This window comes from Sander vitreus, chromosome 8, assembly GCF_031162955.1.
Source record: "Sander vitreus isolate 19-12246 chromosome 8, sanVit1, whole genome shotgun sequence".
NCBI lineage: Eukaryota > Metazoa > Chordata > Actinopteri > Perciformes > Percidae > Sander > Sander vitreus.
Window position 1 is genome coordinate 8,435,223 of NC_135862.1, and position 17,826 is coordinate 8,453,048.

General features: G+C 41.3%; 1 protein-coding gene across 1 annotated transcript in view; it reads right to left on the minus strand.

Annotated features, from left to right (window-relative positions):
* Positions 1–1,244: 1,244 nt before the first annotated feature.
* Positions 1,245–17,826, minus strand: part of map1ab (microtubule-associated protein 1Ab) — a 73,295-nt gene continuing 56,713 nt past the window's right edge. Inside the window, exons 5-7 of the mRNA XM_078256629.1 lie at positions 5,341–17,500; positions 4,195–4,427; positions 1,245–1,961 (exon numbers count right to left, since the gene is read on the minus strand). Of these exons, the coding sequence (XP_078112755.1) occupies positions 1,806–1,961; positions 4,195–4,427; positions 5,341–17,500 (12,549 nt within the window). The 3' untranslated portion in view covers positions 1,245–1,805. The remainder of the gene's footprint in view (positions 1,962–4,194; positions 4,428–5,340; positions 17,501–17,826) is intronic.

Genomic DNA, 17,826 nt, shown 5'->3' on the forward strand with positions numbered 1-17,826 from the left:
ACTCACTCTCCGTGCTTCAACCGCAAACAAAAGTCCAACTTCTAAACTCTCAGAAAAGTGCACTCCTATTTGGTGCAATACTTTGCTCAAAGACATTCATATTTGTTTGAAAGTGGCATTTCAGCATGTGGGGTTAATGCTGAATTGGATTACATAGCTCCAAAGTAGTATCTAGTGTACTATTTCAGTGTGGATAAGGTTTGTTTGTGTACTGTATGAACTGATTGGTCCTCTTTTTCAAACTCGAGTACCTGGTTTCTCTGTTTTACTGTACCCTGGTTTCTGGCTCTGCTTAAAAATGGCTGACATGTCCTTAATATACCCCCCCTCTCTCCAAAACCACAAGCTAAAGGCACATGAACGAAACCTCCTGTTACACACCTCACACTTTTTGTCCTGAAAAATAACCCTAATAATAAATATTAATATTGCAGTTCCCACTGGCGTAACACTCTCTGAAGGGACTAGCGGACCAGCTTCCATTGCTACATTTGTCACAGGTCACTACTTGTTTTTTGTTTTTTTTCCGATCGCTTCGTGATATTGACAGAGACGGTAAAATGTAGCTGAACAGGAGGAAATGACAGATAATGTTAATTAAACCTTCTCGAATGCATGATCAAAAATGCTGCATTCGCCTCATGAGTTGCTGCATCATCACAAAATATATAATATATTGAACATAACCTCTGTATTGATATAGAAACATTTACCCTATATGTATACTGGAGTACATACAACCAACAAAGAGCATGATAAAGACTTAAAGAGGAACCATTACATTCAGCAGAGATAGGATTAGTGTACAAACACCGTCCATTTGCCTGGCGCCTATTGAATTCACTTGAGCATAGACAGCCAAATAGTGTAGTAACCTAGCTACACTATACTGCATTCCACACTTGAAGGCTGGCTAAAGAAAGGATTAACCCTATGCAGTTCTCAAAGAGTCCGAGCTAAAACGTAAGCATCATGCACCAGCTAAGCTGTGAAAGCCAAGAAGAAAGATTTCACACGGTGGCAACTTCAGGCACCTCCTAAAACTTCACCACAAATGACGAGAAGGAACGTATTTTTTGTAAAAAAAAAAAAAAAAATCTTTTACATAACATCAATTTATGTCATTATTGAGTTAATCCAAAAGCTACTGTAGCGTGATCAGAATCGCAAAGGATGAGCACCGATGGCAAATAAACCGATAAATGTCTACTCTTCTAAAAACACTGCATACAATCTCAACAAATTATTGATCACTGATGAATTTAGGATACATTTTGGAGACGTTAACTAATAACTTCTGTTCTAACAGTGTTTGGCACTTGTTTTGGCCTTTTGGATGAGTAGATGAGATGAGATGAGAAATTTACCACTTGGGAGTATTACATTTCCGAGTTAATTGTGATTTGTGCCGAACGGTTTACGAACTACACCTTACTAATCTATAGTTTAACTGTAGCATTATACATTTGTGGGATAATGATGTCCATTTGTCTAGTTAGATTTATGAGGCAAAGAAAGCGTGATTATGCTATTAAATATGTTTTTGAAATTTTTCCCACAATTGTAAGTATACGAGTTATGTTACCCCACTGTCACAGAGAGCATAAACCCAGAGTTTTGACTTTGATTTCAGCTAAAAGAATCTAGTGTATTGAGGGTTGCAGCAAATGCGTTTGAGACTGGTACCATGAGAGCGAGAAGCTTTCAAGAAGCAGAGAGTGCTGTTCACTCTCGCTCTACCTCCATTGACAGCAGATGACGGTGGGGGGTGGGGTGGGGGGGAAGCAAAGCTAGCCTCGTCAAGCTCAGAACTCGATCTTGCAGGCAGGGAAGGACTCGTCCTGCATGACTACGGTGCTGCTGGAAGCCAGAACCATGATGTTCAGGTCCTGCTGCCTCTCGTGGGTCTGCTGGTACCAGTCCCGGGTCACCTCTGTGTCATGGGTCGGGATCAGAGTCACCTGAAGGGGACATGAGGAAACAAAATTAGAGGGGAGATAGTAGGGAGGAAGTGAGGGGGGATACGATTACTGGTAAAAAAAAAAAAAAGTTCAACCCACTCCTTAGACCTGAACAACAGAACCAGAACAGCTGGCTGCTATGCACGGCTGTGGCTATTTATAGCGTCCAGGTTATGACATATTATACTATGACTTTTTATGGCCTAATAATGGATAGGATCAGGGCCACATGTGAACAGTGTTCTGAGTTTGAAGTCCGTATTCTGACTTTTAAAAGTGACTTTTTGACTTATGACATACTATACAAAGACCATTTTTTTTTTTATAAATTCTGATCACTGTGACTTTACATTATATTGTCAATTTACCTTTATATACTTTTACTTACTGTTTTAAAAACTGTTTTTATATAATCTAATTACACATATAAGTACTGTCTTCCAGAAATATATATTATTTTATATTATTTTATGTTATCCCTATATTTCAACTTTGCACAATTTTATATTTATATCTAATGAGCATTGTTGGAGGGAGTCTGACATTTTAGATTTCCATTGCCAACAATTGATTCTCTGTAATTGTTGTACACATGACAATAAAGAACTTGAAACATTTGACTATTTAATGACATTTTAATAACATACTTGTTATAATTTCTTTATATTTTTTGTTAAAATATTATGACATACTATACTATGACCTTTTTATGACATTTTATGAAATACTATTATACTATACTATATACATACTATACTGACTTTTATGATTTTTTTTATTAAATACTATACTATGACTTTTTTAATGACTTTTTATGACATACTATACTATGACTTTTTTATACTATACCATGAATTTTTTATGACATACTATACTATGACTTTTAATGACTTTTTATGAAATACTATACTATGACCTTTTGTATGACTTTTATGACATACTACAGTTTTTATGACTTCATGACATACTATACTATAACTTTTTATGAAACACTACTATGACCTTTTTATGACATATGAAAAGTCATAAAAAGTCATAGTATAGTATGTCATAAAAAGGCATAGTATAATGACATACTATTCTATGACTTTATTTATGCAATACTATACTATAACCTTTTAATGACCTATATACTATGACTATTTATGACTTTTTATGAAATACTATTCTATTACTTTTTTATGACTTTTATGACATACTATACTATGACTTTTTATGAAATTCTATACTATGACTTTTTTATGACTTTTTATGACGTACTATACTATGATTTTTTTTTTATGCATCCCGGTACATTAGTCTGTACTGTGGGCACACTTGGATGCTGAGAATATGAGAAATGAAGGAAAATACCTGTAAATTGGAGCCCCACTGAGCTTTGACTTTTAATGACATATGAAAAGTCATAAAAAGTCATAGTATAATGACATACTATACTATTACTTTTTTAATGATTTTTTATGACAGACTATACTATGACTTTTTATGACTTTTTATACCATGAATTTTTTATGACTTTATGACACACTATACTATGACTTTTGATGACTTTTTATGAAATACTATACTATGACCTTTTGTATGACATACTATATTATGACTTTTTTATGACTTTTGTAACATACTATACTATGACCTTTTTATGACTTTTTATGACATACTATACTATGACTTTTTTTGACATGAAAAGTCACAAAAAGTCATAGTATAATAACATACTATTCTATTACTTTTTATGACTTTTTTATGAAATACTATACTATGACTTTTTATGAAATACTATACTATAACTTTTTTATGACTTTTAATGACATACTATACTATGACTTTTTATGAAATACTATAACCTTTTAATGACATACTATACTATGACTTTTTATGAAATACTATAACCTTTTAATGACATACTATACTATGACTTTTTATGACATACCATACTATGCCTTTTTATGAAATTCTATACTATGATGTATGACGTTTTATGAAATACTATATTATGACTTTTTAATGATTTTTATGACATACTATACTATGACTTTTGTATGACTTTTTATGACGTACTATACTATGACTTTTTATGACATACTATACTATGAATTTTTTATGACTTTTTATGACGTACTATACTATGATTTTTTTTATGCATCCCAGTACATTAGTCTGTACTGTGGGCACACTTGGATGCTGAGAATATGAGAAATGGAGACACAGACAGACTGATGAAGGAAAATACCTGTAAATTGGAGCCCCACTGAGCTTTGCCCTCCAGCAGGGCGTCCAGGGCTCCACGGCTGGGCTCACCACTGCCCGGATCGTTCCCGCTCACCACGTAGTATGCAGCTCGCACTCTCTTGAAGAATTCCTGGTCCACGTTCTTGGCACTGCAGTGGTTGGGCACATAGGCCAGGTCGACGTAGACGGGTGGTCCAGGGGGGACGGCCGAGCTAGTTTTCTGAGAGTTGTTGACTTGAGGTGAGCAAAGATATAAAACCGCATTAGAGGGCAATAATAGTACTTGCGCTGCAGTAGCAAAGACCAACTTTTTCCTCAACTGAATAAATTACATTCTGTTCACTAATTTATTTATACAAATCAATTATTCTGAAAAATATGACCACACTGTATCATTGCACCTTTACAGAATAAAGTCTGTGCTGCACATCCATCATTCAAATGTGCTCCTACTTCCTTTTCAAGTTATACTTGTTATGCTGTTTAATGTTAAGTACATCACTGTACCTCCTGACAGCACAATTTTTAATGACCACAATCTGTTGCATGTCTGAACCTGACATTATTAAGTGCAGACTTGCGACAGTTGCAAATTGAAAGGCAATGTTTAAAATGAGCTGTAACAACATAAATTAACATTAACATAATTGCATCACCTACCCAAAATAACCATTTTTACTGAAATAAAGAAACGTAGAAATGCCAGTCAACTAGTTTCATTTGACAAAATCTTATCAAACAAACAGCATATGTACAACTTTCTAAATGGTATCATCATTCTTTATGTCAGTCTAATTAGGTGAATTTTAATTAAGAGCTTAATCTCATTTAAATAATTGGAGTGAACTAACAAACACTATGTGTTTAGATTGCGTTAACAGCATAGCTTTTTTAATTAGCATGTAATTGTGGCTAATGGCTGAAATTTAATTTGATCTTTAGGTCTTAAAATTTACCTCTAACTTAATATTTATTGTTGAAAATATTCCAATATCAAGTATTTTATCAATATTTCAAATATGATTTCTGGCTTAGGGAATAAAACCCCTTTTTTCTGACTTAATTTGATGAGTTGAATCTGCCCAAGAATAATTTCAGGGTAAATTATGTTGTGTTGCAGGATGTGACGATGTTTACACACCTGAACTGCTCTTGACACCATTAACCAAGCCTTTCCCCGGGTTGAGGATCTCACTCCTGGAGCCTTGGGTCTCAGACATTTTGATCAGTCTGGAGCTTCTGTCTGTGTCCTTCCTCCTAAGGGAGGCTGATCGAGGTGAGGCAGAGTCCTTGGAGGTCTGCTTCACTGGAGTAGAGGACCTCTTCCTGACTTCCCCCTTACGTGCGGGAGAGGCCGACTTGGGTTTGCCCTTTCGGAGGCCCTTGGTGGTCTTGTGCTCCTTTTTAAGAAGTTTCTCTGTGCTGCTGTGGTCATTAAGAAGAGCCTCTGGATCTACCATGCACACATCTGGATGGGGAGGGTGGGGATGAGGGTCCTTCATCGGGGTGGGTGGGGGGTCATGACTCTTTTGAGCGGACCTTGGTGATGGAGGATGGTGACCACCCCCAGCTCCAGATAATTTGTCCACCGGCAGATGTTCAGCGTCTTCGTCCGAGTCCAGATTTCCTTCAGCTGTTATGGATGGACACTCTTCGGTTTCTGGAGGGACGTCAGAATCGGACTGCGAAGGCAGCGACTCGCTCACTGATGTCGGAGGTGTTTCCTCTCCAGCTAACGTCACAGCCAAACCAGATGACATGGCACCGGGCAGCTGTTGTGGCCCGTGTCCAGGGTCTCCATGGTAACTCGGAGAGTGGTGGTGCCTCTGCTTGTGCGACCTCCTTTTCACAGAGTGTTGCTCCTGATCGTCCTCGTCCCCTTCCTGGGAGTGGTCACTGGGGTTGTCCTCTTTGCCCTCGCCCTCGTCACTGGAGAGTGGATGAGGGCTCGGGTTGATGAACGATGGAGAAAGTTCTCCTTTGCGATGTTTGTATTCGCAGGAGGAGTAGCCTGGAGGGGAGGCAGAGGAGGAGGTGGCTCCGGTGTTCAAGTCAGAGGGACGATCAGCCCTTACTGCTTCTTTGCTAGATGTTTCTGTGTGATAGGTATCTATTGAGGAGGTCATAGAGGTACTGTGGACACTGGTCATCCATTCCATCGTTTCCATTGCTTCCTCATCCTCTTCCTCATCATCATCACCATAACCTGGAGGAGGGGCACTTGGGCAGTCTTCAGGCCTCTGTAGAAGCTCCCAATCGGATATACTGCTCCTTCTCCTAACCTCTAATCTATCTGGTGGTTTTTCCAACAAGTTTTTCTCCTCTACTCTTTCTACCTCTCCTTTTCTACCATCGTCTGCTTTTTCGCATATCTTTGGATCAGCTGTTGCCTTCTTTTCGTCTGTGCTGTCTTTACACTCCTTTTCCTCAAGTTTCTTTTCCTCTATTTCCTGCTTGACTTGACTAGCAGTCTCTGTCTTGTCATCTTTACTTGACACCTTTGCATCTTCCTTCAATGGTGCAATAGCTCCGTTCGTCTTTTCCTCTTTTACCTCTGGTGTTTTCCCTTTTTTGTCTTTCTCCTCCTCTGTTTTGGACACGTCTGTTGTGGCACATGTGGTTTTGCTAGCTCCACAATCACTCAGGGAAGTAAGTGAGGCTGCCTGTTGAGTTATTTCCATCACCATGTCAGGTTTAGACACACCAGTAGTAGAGGTGATTGTGATGGTCTTCGTCTCTGTGGACTGTGTGGTACTTTCTACCACATATGACTCAGTTATCGATGATGAACCTTCCTTTTGCTCAGCCACTTTGATTTTTTGACATTCAATATGACATGGTAGGGTGCTGTCTTCCATTTCAAGTGTAACAGGCTCCTCATCTTCTGATGACTCCTGGGAAACCTTATCAGAGGAGTCAGCCCTTTGGAGGGGAGAAACATCAAAGCGAGCCTCTGATGTGGATAAGCTGTCTGACACCCTTACTGCTTCGATACTTTGTAAAGATGGTGCTGCAGAGGTTGTCGTAATCTTAGTTTCTAGCATATAAAAACTATCAGTGCTTGATTTTGTTTCAGGCTTTGCAGAACCGCTTTGAACCTCAGTCTGTTTGGCAGTGGTAGACAAGACTGGAGTTGATGGTTTGGTCTCATCAAACTGGCTGGGTAAAGACACTTTTGCAGGTTTCGTCGTCACCTCCATGTACTCATCTCTCTGAAACCCTCCAAAGCAGGAGCTTTTAGGCTCTGTCGTGAACGAAGGCTCTTCTTTGGCTAGAGGTACTGCAGAGCTTGATATCGTGGTAAAAGTTTTAACTTTGTCTTCAAACTGTTGGCTCAAAGGGGCAGAAGTTGAGGGTAAGGATGAGTAACTGTACGATGTGGAGGAGTATGTTGAAGTAGAGTATGTTAAGGTGGTGTATGTGCACGGTGATGAGGCAGTTTCCTCATGTTTTGTGGTGATATCTAGGGTCTGCCGCTCATCTAGACTTTCTTCTTGAAAGTCACTTTTGCTGTAATATTTATCTTCGCTTAGCTTGGATAACTGGGAGGCATCTGAGAGCACCAAGGTTTCTTTTTTATCTTCCTTCAATTCTACTTGACTCTCCTCACTGTAATAATGCTCAGAATAACCTCCAGATCTATTCTGTCCAATGTCGGCATAGCTACTACTTAGAGGAGGGGAAGGACTAGATGTAGTCTTGGACATGGACTCTGAATAGTCAGTCGGCAAAAAGCTGCCTGACAAGCTGCTTGTGGATGTTGGTTGAGAAGTTTCCTTTTCCAAAAAGCGTGGCGATAGAGACACTTGGTCGTCATCTCCTTTTTCATGCGAGGTGAAATCCTCTGCTGATGACAACCTTCTCTTTGTGGTTGGTTCAGGAGACAAATGTTTTTCATCTGTTTCCTCTGCTTTCTTTGTTTCAGGAAGTTTTGGAGCATCTGATGTAGTGAAACCGCTTTCATCCATTCTGTGAGCACTTGGGTCTGGTGACAGAGTTATTTTACCTACATCTTCACTCCTTGTCTCCAGAAGTTTGGATGTGGCTGTATCATCTTCTTTGACTGGTTTTGTTTTAGGAGATGGTGGTTTTTGACTCACGTCCTGCTTGTCTGAAGTTGAGACATCATCAGGTGTTGGTTTACAGACGGTTTCCTTTTTGAGGAAGCTTGATTCAGGCAGCTGAGACTTTTTATTTGAGTCCTCTACCTGTGCTAACGTAGCACTATCACCAGAGCTACGTCTGCACATTTCTTTTTCAGACTGTTCTCTGGCACCCTTTTCCACATCTACGTCACTTAGTTCCTCCTCTTCTCCCTCATCCTCCTCATCTTCGTCTTCATCATCATCATCAACATTGAAATCTTCCCCTTCTACAAGTAACCTTTTATCTATTAGGCTCTCTTTTCCATCAGGAAAGTCTAACATTGATTTACAAGAGGCAGAGCTGCTAATTTGACTATTGTCAGATGCCAAAACATTATCGTCTATTCCATGTCCTGAAAATGTGGCAGCAGATGCAGTCCTTGAATAATTTGAAGTTTCTACTTTCTCTAAAGGTGATGCTTGTTGAGGTAAAATGTCTTTTTCTGCAGGTGAATGCCGACCAGATGGAGATCCTTCTCTTTCATGAGCAGAGGACTCCATTTTGTCTTCGAGTGACTCAGCCGATTTTTCTTTCTCTTTTTCTGTTGTTCTCTTTTCTGTGAATTCTCCAAAAGCTACGGGAGCAGCTGAAACGTGTGTAACAAGATCCGATTGGCTACATGACAGAGAGGGTGTTTCTTGTCTTAATGATACGCCTGCTGATTGAACAGCACTGGCAGAAACTGTGTCACTTTCTCCTGTAGCCACTGTTTGAAAAGCTGCTGCTGCAGCACCTTTCTTCATATCCTCTTTCTCTTTCTCTGATTTCTCGGGTTTATCCTCTTTGGGACTGAAAGAATAAGACTCAGCAGCCTGAGACATTTTGTTATCTTGAATGTCTACGGATGAACAGCTCTTGTCAACATAAGGTGTATCTGGTCTTTCTTCTCTCTCACTCTCTTCCTCTTGGCCTTTCTCTCTGTCTTCATATTTAGGTGAGGCACTTTGACTGTGGTGGCTGCTTCTTTCACTCTCTGTGAGGGAAACCGGGCTGTAGTCAACTCTACTAAAGGACAGAGGCTCTTCTTTGTACTGATCATCCAGGAGGAACATGGCTCCTCCAGCCTCTGACTGGCTTGTTCTTCTGTTATCATCAATACCCATATCAGAGGCATGATCAAAACCTAAAGAAACCTCACTTTCTTCTCTAGAGTCCAAGTCATGATCCTTTGGAATAGGCTTTTCATACGGGTCGTACTTGGACGCACAAAAGGTTTGTTCTTCATCTATGAGGCTTTCCTTCTCCGAGGTCATTTTTGCAGTGTCTGATTTTACAACTTCAACGTGGCTGACATCCTCGGAATCCAACATAAAATACGAACAAGGCTGTGATAATCCTGGAGAAGCCACCTCTCGCTCTCCTTCCATCTCCCTCTCTGCTTCCTTTTCTGGTTTCTCATCCAGCTTTGTCTTTTCTGTAGCACTGACTCCTGAGCATGTCTGGGACGGTATTTGTTTCTCTTGATGTGGTGTTTCCTCAACACTGGACTGGCTCTCAGTGCTCGAGAGCATAGAGCTCCTGGGTTGACTGTCAGTGCTTGATACTGTTGACAACACAGGTTTTTTCTCAGTTGAGTCAGACATTGGTTCTGCTTTAGCTGCTGGGACATCAGAAGCCATTTCTTGTTTGGGAATAGAGGTTGTCTCCTCCTTTGATGTGACAATTTCAAAGGAGGGCTCTGGCTTGGCAAGTGGTGCAGCTGTGATTTCTGTTTTCACAACATCTTTGCCCATTTCAGGTGAAAGCATGGATTCTTCTTTGCTAAACTCTTTGATGTCTTCATCAATAGAGGGCTCCTGCATTGTAAGTATCGGTATGATCACTGTGGTCTGCTCTGATATTGGGAGTTTAGTTTCGTCACTTGTCTGTGGTTTTTGGGATGAGGGCAGACCTGCAGGCGAGATGTCATGTTCTGATTCGCTCGGCTTCACTGACAAAGGTCTGGAGCCTGCTCCTCCCATACAAATGTCCTCCTCATCTTCATCTGCCCTGTCTTCATCGGAGGACTGAACCACAAATGCAGGTTTGTAATCGGACTTGGATGCCATTGCGGCATCTCCTAATACTGTCTGTGCAGGTTGTTTAATTGCTTTGTCCAGGTCTTTCTCTTGCAACTCCTCTCGCTCCCATTTCTCCTCCTTGGTTTGGTCTGCATCAAAGGACTCTTTCTCAGTTATCTCATCGGTCTTCTTGTCAGCAACATCCTTTTTTTGAATCATCTTTTCATCCTCTTCTGGTCTTGTCTTTTCATCTTTTGTGTCATCAGTCGCATAGGTGTATTCTTTTTCTTGTTCCTTTTCCATTTTCTGTTCTTTGCTCAGTTCAGCAACATGTGTGTCGTCTTTTTCTTTATCCATCTTTTCATCTTGACTAATAACCGTTGCATCTTTGTCTTGCTCTTTTTTCTCCTCCTGGATGTGGCTGGGTGACACACAAATGTCATCTTTCAGTGGTTTTAGGTCTTCACTTGATATGGTTACAGAAGTATCTTGCTGCATTTCTATTGATGTAGCGCCAAACGTTTCCTTCTCTTTCTGAGTTCCAGTAAGCTTATCAGAGGTTTCTTCCTGCATATGCTTGTCACTTACGCCACAAATATCTTCCTTTTTAGTTTTCTCCTCTTCCAAGGTCTGAGACACGAGAAGATCTACTTCCTTTACATCATCCTTCTTAGATTCAGACTCAAAATGATCATCATCTTTCCCTTTTTTCTCATCTCTGGCACTGAATGTTGGAGTGTACATCTCCTTCTCTGTCTCCTGTTGAATGGATTCAGTTTCACGACTGCCCTGTTTAACTTCGACCTCAAGGGTTTCAACTTTAGATGACTCTTCCTCTTTCTTGGGCTGCGCAACACTGGAGTCTGTTTCTTTCTCTTTTATTGTTATATCTTTTTCAGTTTCTTTACTCTTAATTTCCTCCAGAATTGGTTTGTGATCAGAGATATCAGACTTCTCCTCAGAAATGTCACCTATTTCCACCTCTTTGTCATCTATCATGGTTTTGACATAAGTATCATCCATCTGCTCTTTACTGGATACAACATCAGAACTCTTTTCTTTCTCTTTTTCCATTTCTTCTTCTTTTACTTTCATTTCTTTATCACAAAAGTCATATTTGGGGATTTCTTTTGCCTCCTCTTTGAATTTTACATCAGATGTAACATCTTTCGACTCTACCTTCGTTTCCTCATCTGCAGGGGTTTTTACACCAGCAGCGTCTTTGCTTTCCTCCTCGGTAGGTTTCATACCAGAAATGTCATCCTTAAGTATTACTGTATCTTTTTCTTCCTTGATAGGTTTGATAGCAACACTATGATCTTGAATTGACACTTCTTCAGTGAAAGTTTCCTCCTTATCTACTGCTTTCTCCGTTTCTTCTTCTACCGTTGATTTGACAGCACAAATATCTTCACGGATTTCTTTCGCGTTTTCATCTTGCGCGGTGGGTTTAGCAACAAATTCGTCCTTGGATGTTTGAACAGCAGAAATATCTTCGCTCATCATAACATCCTCTTCCTCTATTTTGGCGGGTTGGACAGGAGAAGTGACATCTTTATCTTTATTTGTTTCTTGCCCCTTTTCGTCCTCTGTGACTGGTTTGACGGCTTCCTTAAATGTTTCTTTTGCTTCTACCTTGGTTGATGCGGCATAGAAATCGTCATCTTTACATACTTTAACATGCTCTTCCTCCACCTTGGTACATTTTATGGCAGCAGTATCATCTTTACTTTCCTCTTCTTTTTCTTCTCCAAGTGTTGGTTTAACAGTAGAAGTATCTTCCCCACTTGGAAGTGGTGGAACTTGCGTAGTGGGTTTAGCAACAAATTCGTCCTTGGATGTTTGGACAGCAGAAATATCTTTGCTCATCATTACATCCTCTTCCTCCATCTTGGTGGGTTGGACAGGAGAAGTGACATCTTTATCTTTATTTGTTTCTTGCCCCTTTTCGTCCTCCGTGACTGGTTTGACGGCTTCCTTAAATGTTTCTTTTGCTTCTACCTTGGTTGATGCGGCATAGAAATCGTCATCTTTACGTACTTTAACATGCTCTTCCTCCACCTTGGTACATGTTATGGCAGCAGTATCATCTTTACTTTCCTCTTCTTCTTTGTCTTCTCCAAGTGTTGGTTTAACAGCAGAAGTATCTTCCCCAGTTGGCAGTTTATCTTTTTCCTCCGCCTTGGTAAGTTTTATAGCAGCAGTATCATCTTCTATAGTAGGTATGAAGATGTGAGCATCATCTTTGCTTGTTGTCATATCTTTGTCCTGCTCCTTGGAAAGTTTGGTGTCAGAACTATCATCTGTACTTGTCTCTTTCTCTTTCTCTGTGGTTTGCTTGGCAGCAGGACTTTCATCTTTACTCACTGTTGCATCCTTTTCCTCCACTGTGGTGAGGCTGATGGGTGAGATAATATCTTTACATATCTCTTGCTCCTTTTCTTCTTTCATGGTAACAGCAGACGTATCACCCTTGCTAATAATTTCTTCTTCTTTGGTGAGTTTAGCAATAGTGATGTCACCAATTTCTTTCTCCTTTTCCCTCTGCTCATCTGTAAAGGGCTTGATAGCAAAATCATCTATCTTTTCCATCTCTTTTTCCTCTTTCTTATCCTCGATCACTTTGATATCAAATGTTTCTGTCTCCTTTTTCTTCTCATCTTTAGCAGGCTCACTAATGGGCAAATCATCCTTTGCCTCTTTCTCCATCTCGTCTGTAACAGGCTTGATATCTGTGGCGTGGATCTTTTCAATCGCTTTTTCTTCAGTCTTTATAGAGCCAATATCAAACATATCACCCTTATCTGTCTGTTTCTTTTCCTCCTCTTTCAAAAAATCACCATCAGACACATCATCCTTTTTAACCTCAGTTTCCTTCACCTCACCTTTGGTTTTTAAGTCAAAATCATCATCTTTCTGCTTCTGCTCATCTTTGATTTGTTTGACCTCAGAAGCAACAATTTCAATCTCTGCGTCTTTAGTTTTTACTTCAGGAGTGTGGTCTTTTTCAGGTTCATCTTTAATGGCTCTATCAACAGTGAAAACGTCCTTTGCAATTTGCTCTTCTTTGATGGGTTTTATTTCAGAGGTATCATCCTTTACTGTTGTTTTCTCATCCGTGATGGACATAATGGCAGAAACGTCTTCCTGGATGACAGATTTCTGTTTTTGCTCATCCTTGATTTGTATGACATCGGAAATGTCGTCCTTTACTTTTTCCTGTTCCGCCTTGACGGTTTTAACTGCAGATTTATCATCATCGTCATCGTCATCATCTTTCTTTTTATCATCATCATCATCATCATTCAGGAAACGACTATCCCTCTCTGGAAATTTATCTGGAGCAGACAGTTTAGGATCTTTCTCTTTGAGCTTGTCGTCAACCTCTTCATCACTTTGTCCAGATGAGATGAGGGAATCCCTCACTGACACAGGTGGATTCACTTCTGTTAAAGACGCAGCAACAGCAGGGATTGTTTCTGCCTGTTTGCCATCATCTTTTGGCACTGATGAAGTGTCTTTTTCGGACTCCTTTATGACTGGAACCTCTTTTATTTCCTTCTCAAATGATTCATCCAAAGATGTTGAAACTTCTACTTCATGCTGATCTGCTTTCTGTTTGTCAGCATCTTTTTGTGTTTCTGTTTTTGCTTCGTCTTTCTTTTCTTCAGTTGCTGTGACGACATCGAGGAGCTCCTCTTGCTTTTCCAGTTCCATATCAGGGAAGACCTTCGTCTTGTCTTCCACTGGTGACTGACGAAGAGGAGAGTGAGCTGCACTCGGTGGTCCAGACTGTGGAGGGGAGGCCATTTTCACAGTGATATCATCCGGACTGAAGCAGCGCTCTTCGCTCTCTGAAGTTACTGAGTCTGATCCAAAAGGTCTAGTAGGCACAACAGATGAAATATCTTTAGGTGCAACAGCATCTTTATTTTCTTCTTCAACTGGTAGGTGGACTGGTTTGGTGGCTTGAATAGAAACCGGAGACACTGAGCCAGCAAGCTTTTCGATATCTGTCTCTTTACCCTGTAATAAATGTGATGAAGCATAGCCCTCTTGAAGTTTTTCAATTGAAATGTCAACATTAGGAGTTTGGTCGTCTTCCTCCTCTTCTTCCTCCTCTTCCTCACAAGCTTCATGAACTTTGGCCGGCGTCTTGACTTCTGCTACAGGAAGCTGTAAGTCATCAGATGGAGACTTGGATTGTTTGTCTTCTTCCAAAGAAGGTGGTGAAAGAGTTCCTGCAGAGAGTGGCTGCTCTTTGCCTAGGGTGGCGTCAGGTGGGGTGGACAGGGTAACGGGGCTTTTGGGTGGTTCCTCAGCTGGAGGTGCTGTGGCGGATGTCACCGATTGGTCTTCAGCGATAGAAGTAGGGAAGGAGGAAACTTTATCATACTCTGTGATGGATGTTGCAGAGGACACATGCTCCTCTTCTGCCAGAGGAGCAGTAATGATGTTGGTGAACACTGATACCGGCTCCTGCACGCCTGGGATGAAACCTTTCTCGTTCATAGCTTGCATCTCCATCATGCCGTGAATGTTTACAAATGATTCGGTCTGATCTGGAACAGAGATGTCATAGGCACCGACGTCGTACTGAAGGTGTGGTATCCTCTCCTCTGCCTCCTCATGAATCTCCTCATCAGATATGGTCTGTTCCGTCTCAGAGTAACCGGGGATGGTCTCGTCTTGGATGTAGGAGATGGGTTCGGCTGCAGCGGCTCCTTGAACTACTGAGGTTATGGGAGCCGTGGCCCCTCCAACATGTGACAGATAGCCCTCCTCCTCTTCCTCTTCCTCTTTTTCTTCAGCTGCAGTCAGGATTTCAGCGGTTTTTCTTTCAGTGACCATTTCTTCTTCAGCTACATCTTCAGGTTTGATCTCTTCATCTGCTATTACATCTAAATCTTCTACCTCCTCCAGTTCGGCTTTCTCCACCACCTCATTGTCATCCTCCTCGGATGGAATCATTTGTTGATCCTCTTTTGTCACAACCTTAGCTAAGAGATTTTCTGATTTCTCCATTTCTTCTAACTCATGTTTCCTGTCAAGCCCATCGTCCTTCCATTTTGCTTCATCTTCCTCTTCACCTATTCCCATATCTTCTTCCTCCTCTTCTTCTGTTTTCTTTATAGCAACTGGGGCCTCTTCTTCCTCCTCTTCTTCATCCTCATCCTCATCCTGAGTTGCTGCTCCTTCATCCTCAAACTTTTGAGCCTCTTCCATTTCTCTCTCTTGTGTCAAGTCCTTGTCTTTGTCTTCAACTTCAATTTTCGCTTCTGGGGCTGATGCCTCCATTTCTGGAGACTTTGTGCCAGGTGGAATTTCAGATATTGTTTCTTGTGCTTCCTGCTTTTCTTGGGTAAGGCTTTGTGCTGTCGGCTCATAACTGTCTGGAGGCTCTGCTGATACAGCTACAACTTCAGCTTTTTTCATATCCACAAATTCCTTGGTGAGGTCTTCGGGGGTTGAGGGAACAGACGTGCCCTCAACAGCTCCATTCTCTATTGGTTCAGGTTGAATAGCTTCAGGTTTTGGCTCCTCTGGCTTCGGCTCAGCAGGCAAAGCCTTTGCTGTTTTGATTTTTCCAGCCTTTGCTTTACTTGACACTTTAGCTTTGTGTAAAGTCTTTCTGACTTCTGGTGTAAACGGTTTCAGGTCAGGCTTTGTAATTTTCCTCAGCTCGGGTTTGGATGTGTCCTTTTTGTCGTCTTTGGACTTAACATCTTTCTTTTCATCTTTTTTAGCAGAGTCATCTTTCTTTACCTTCTTGATCTCTTTCTTTTCCTTGTCCTTTTTCTCATCCATTTTCGACACCCTTTCCTTTGGGTGCTTTTTTAAGGATTTGTCTTTTAGGAGTTTTTTCTTTTCTGGCACATCAGCTTTAGATTTTAGAGTTTTAGTAGGCTTTTTCTCCTCTTTTTTCTCTGATATATTTTCCTTGACAGAGTCACTCTTGGCTTCTGTGGCGGCTGACACATCATCTTGTCCTTCAGTTTCTTTCTTTGAGGCCTTTGCAGTGGTCTTCGGGGACGACTTGAGACTCTCTTTGCTGTCTGTTCTTTGTTTTAACTTGGTTTGTTTTATAACAGAGGGAGGTGCTCCGGAGGCAATGTCCTTTTGTGTGGCTACAGGATAGCGCAAGAAGTCAAGGTGCTTTAATTTTTCCAGCCCCTCTAGGATCTTGTTTTGTGGTGCATTCCCAGGGAACAGCACTCTGATGATCTTTTCTGCAGGGTTGGCAGGCAGCCAGACGACTAAGGCTGTAACTGATGTCAGGTAGGGCACAGATATTTCTCCCTCTTTCCCGTTGGGCAGCACAATACCAGTTTTGGCCTTGCTGTTCCCAGCCCACTTCTGCATTAAAAACTGCATCTCTTTACTGTCTTTGACAGGGTTGAGAATATACATGTCTAACCTGCCCACTCCCATCTTGTGGAACAGAGTAATGGGCTCAATGGTGTTGCTCACCACTCGAAAGACAGGCTCCGGTTTGATTCCTAGTTTGTTAAGGTACTGCAAAGTCAGGGAGGCCTCTTCGATGCTGCGTTTCACTTTAAGATTAGATTCTGGCATACGGAGCTTCTCTGGCACGTTGAAGAATACCACACCTAGTTCAGGAGAGATCAGGTTCTTCATCCAGTCGCTATAGTTGGTGGAGTCTTGAGACTGCTCCTCCTCCTGTTCTGCTATCTTCCTCTGAAGCAGCCCATTGATACCTGGGAGATTGTCAGCGCCGATGTGTGTGAGTAGAATCGAGTCAATGCGGTCCAAGTGACGGACCAGCTTCCAAAAGCATGATTTTCGTTCAGAGCCTCCATCCACTAAGATGTTGAAGCCATTCACAGCAAAGAGCGCAGAGTCTCCTCGTCCGCCGGGAAAGATGTAGCAACATGGCTTGGACAGTTTTAGGAAGCCACCGGATGTGGGTTGCTCCAAGAGGTCAAAAGGTGAAGGGACGTCGACCGTCTCAGAGATGTACTCTGTGAACTCGGTGACGCCCTCCATCTTGGGAAGAACAGACTCAGGGTTTAGTTTGTATTCCAGAAACTCCTGCAGGGTCTGCTGCTGTCCCAGGGAGCTCCAGCCCACCTCCCCGCGGCAGGACACAGTAAGTGTAGCCTGCTGCTTGGGGACTGTTGTGCCCAGTAATTCACTGACCTGCAGAAGGAACACACCCAGACACATCTGTCAGTGATAAATGCAGACCTATGTGTGTAAAGACGTGAAAAAAATAGAAAGAAATAAAATAGTCAAGTAGACAATCTGTGTGTCAAGGGTATGTTTTAAATATATATTTTTTAGAACAAAATGATCAATTTAACTGGAAGGTGAGAAGGTTGAGGCCTGAAAACTCTCCTTTGTTGTCAATGTTTGTGTAAAAAACCTTATTTCTGCAAACACTGAGTTCTCTGTGGATTTCTGGCCACATTAAGTTTTTTTTTTGTCTACAGCGCCAATGAATACATTCCTTAAATGTATCAAAG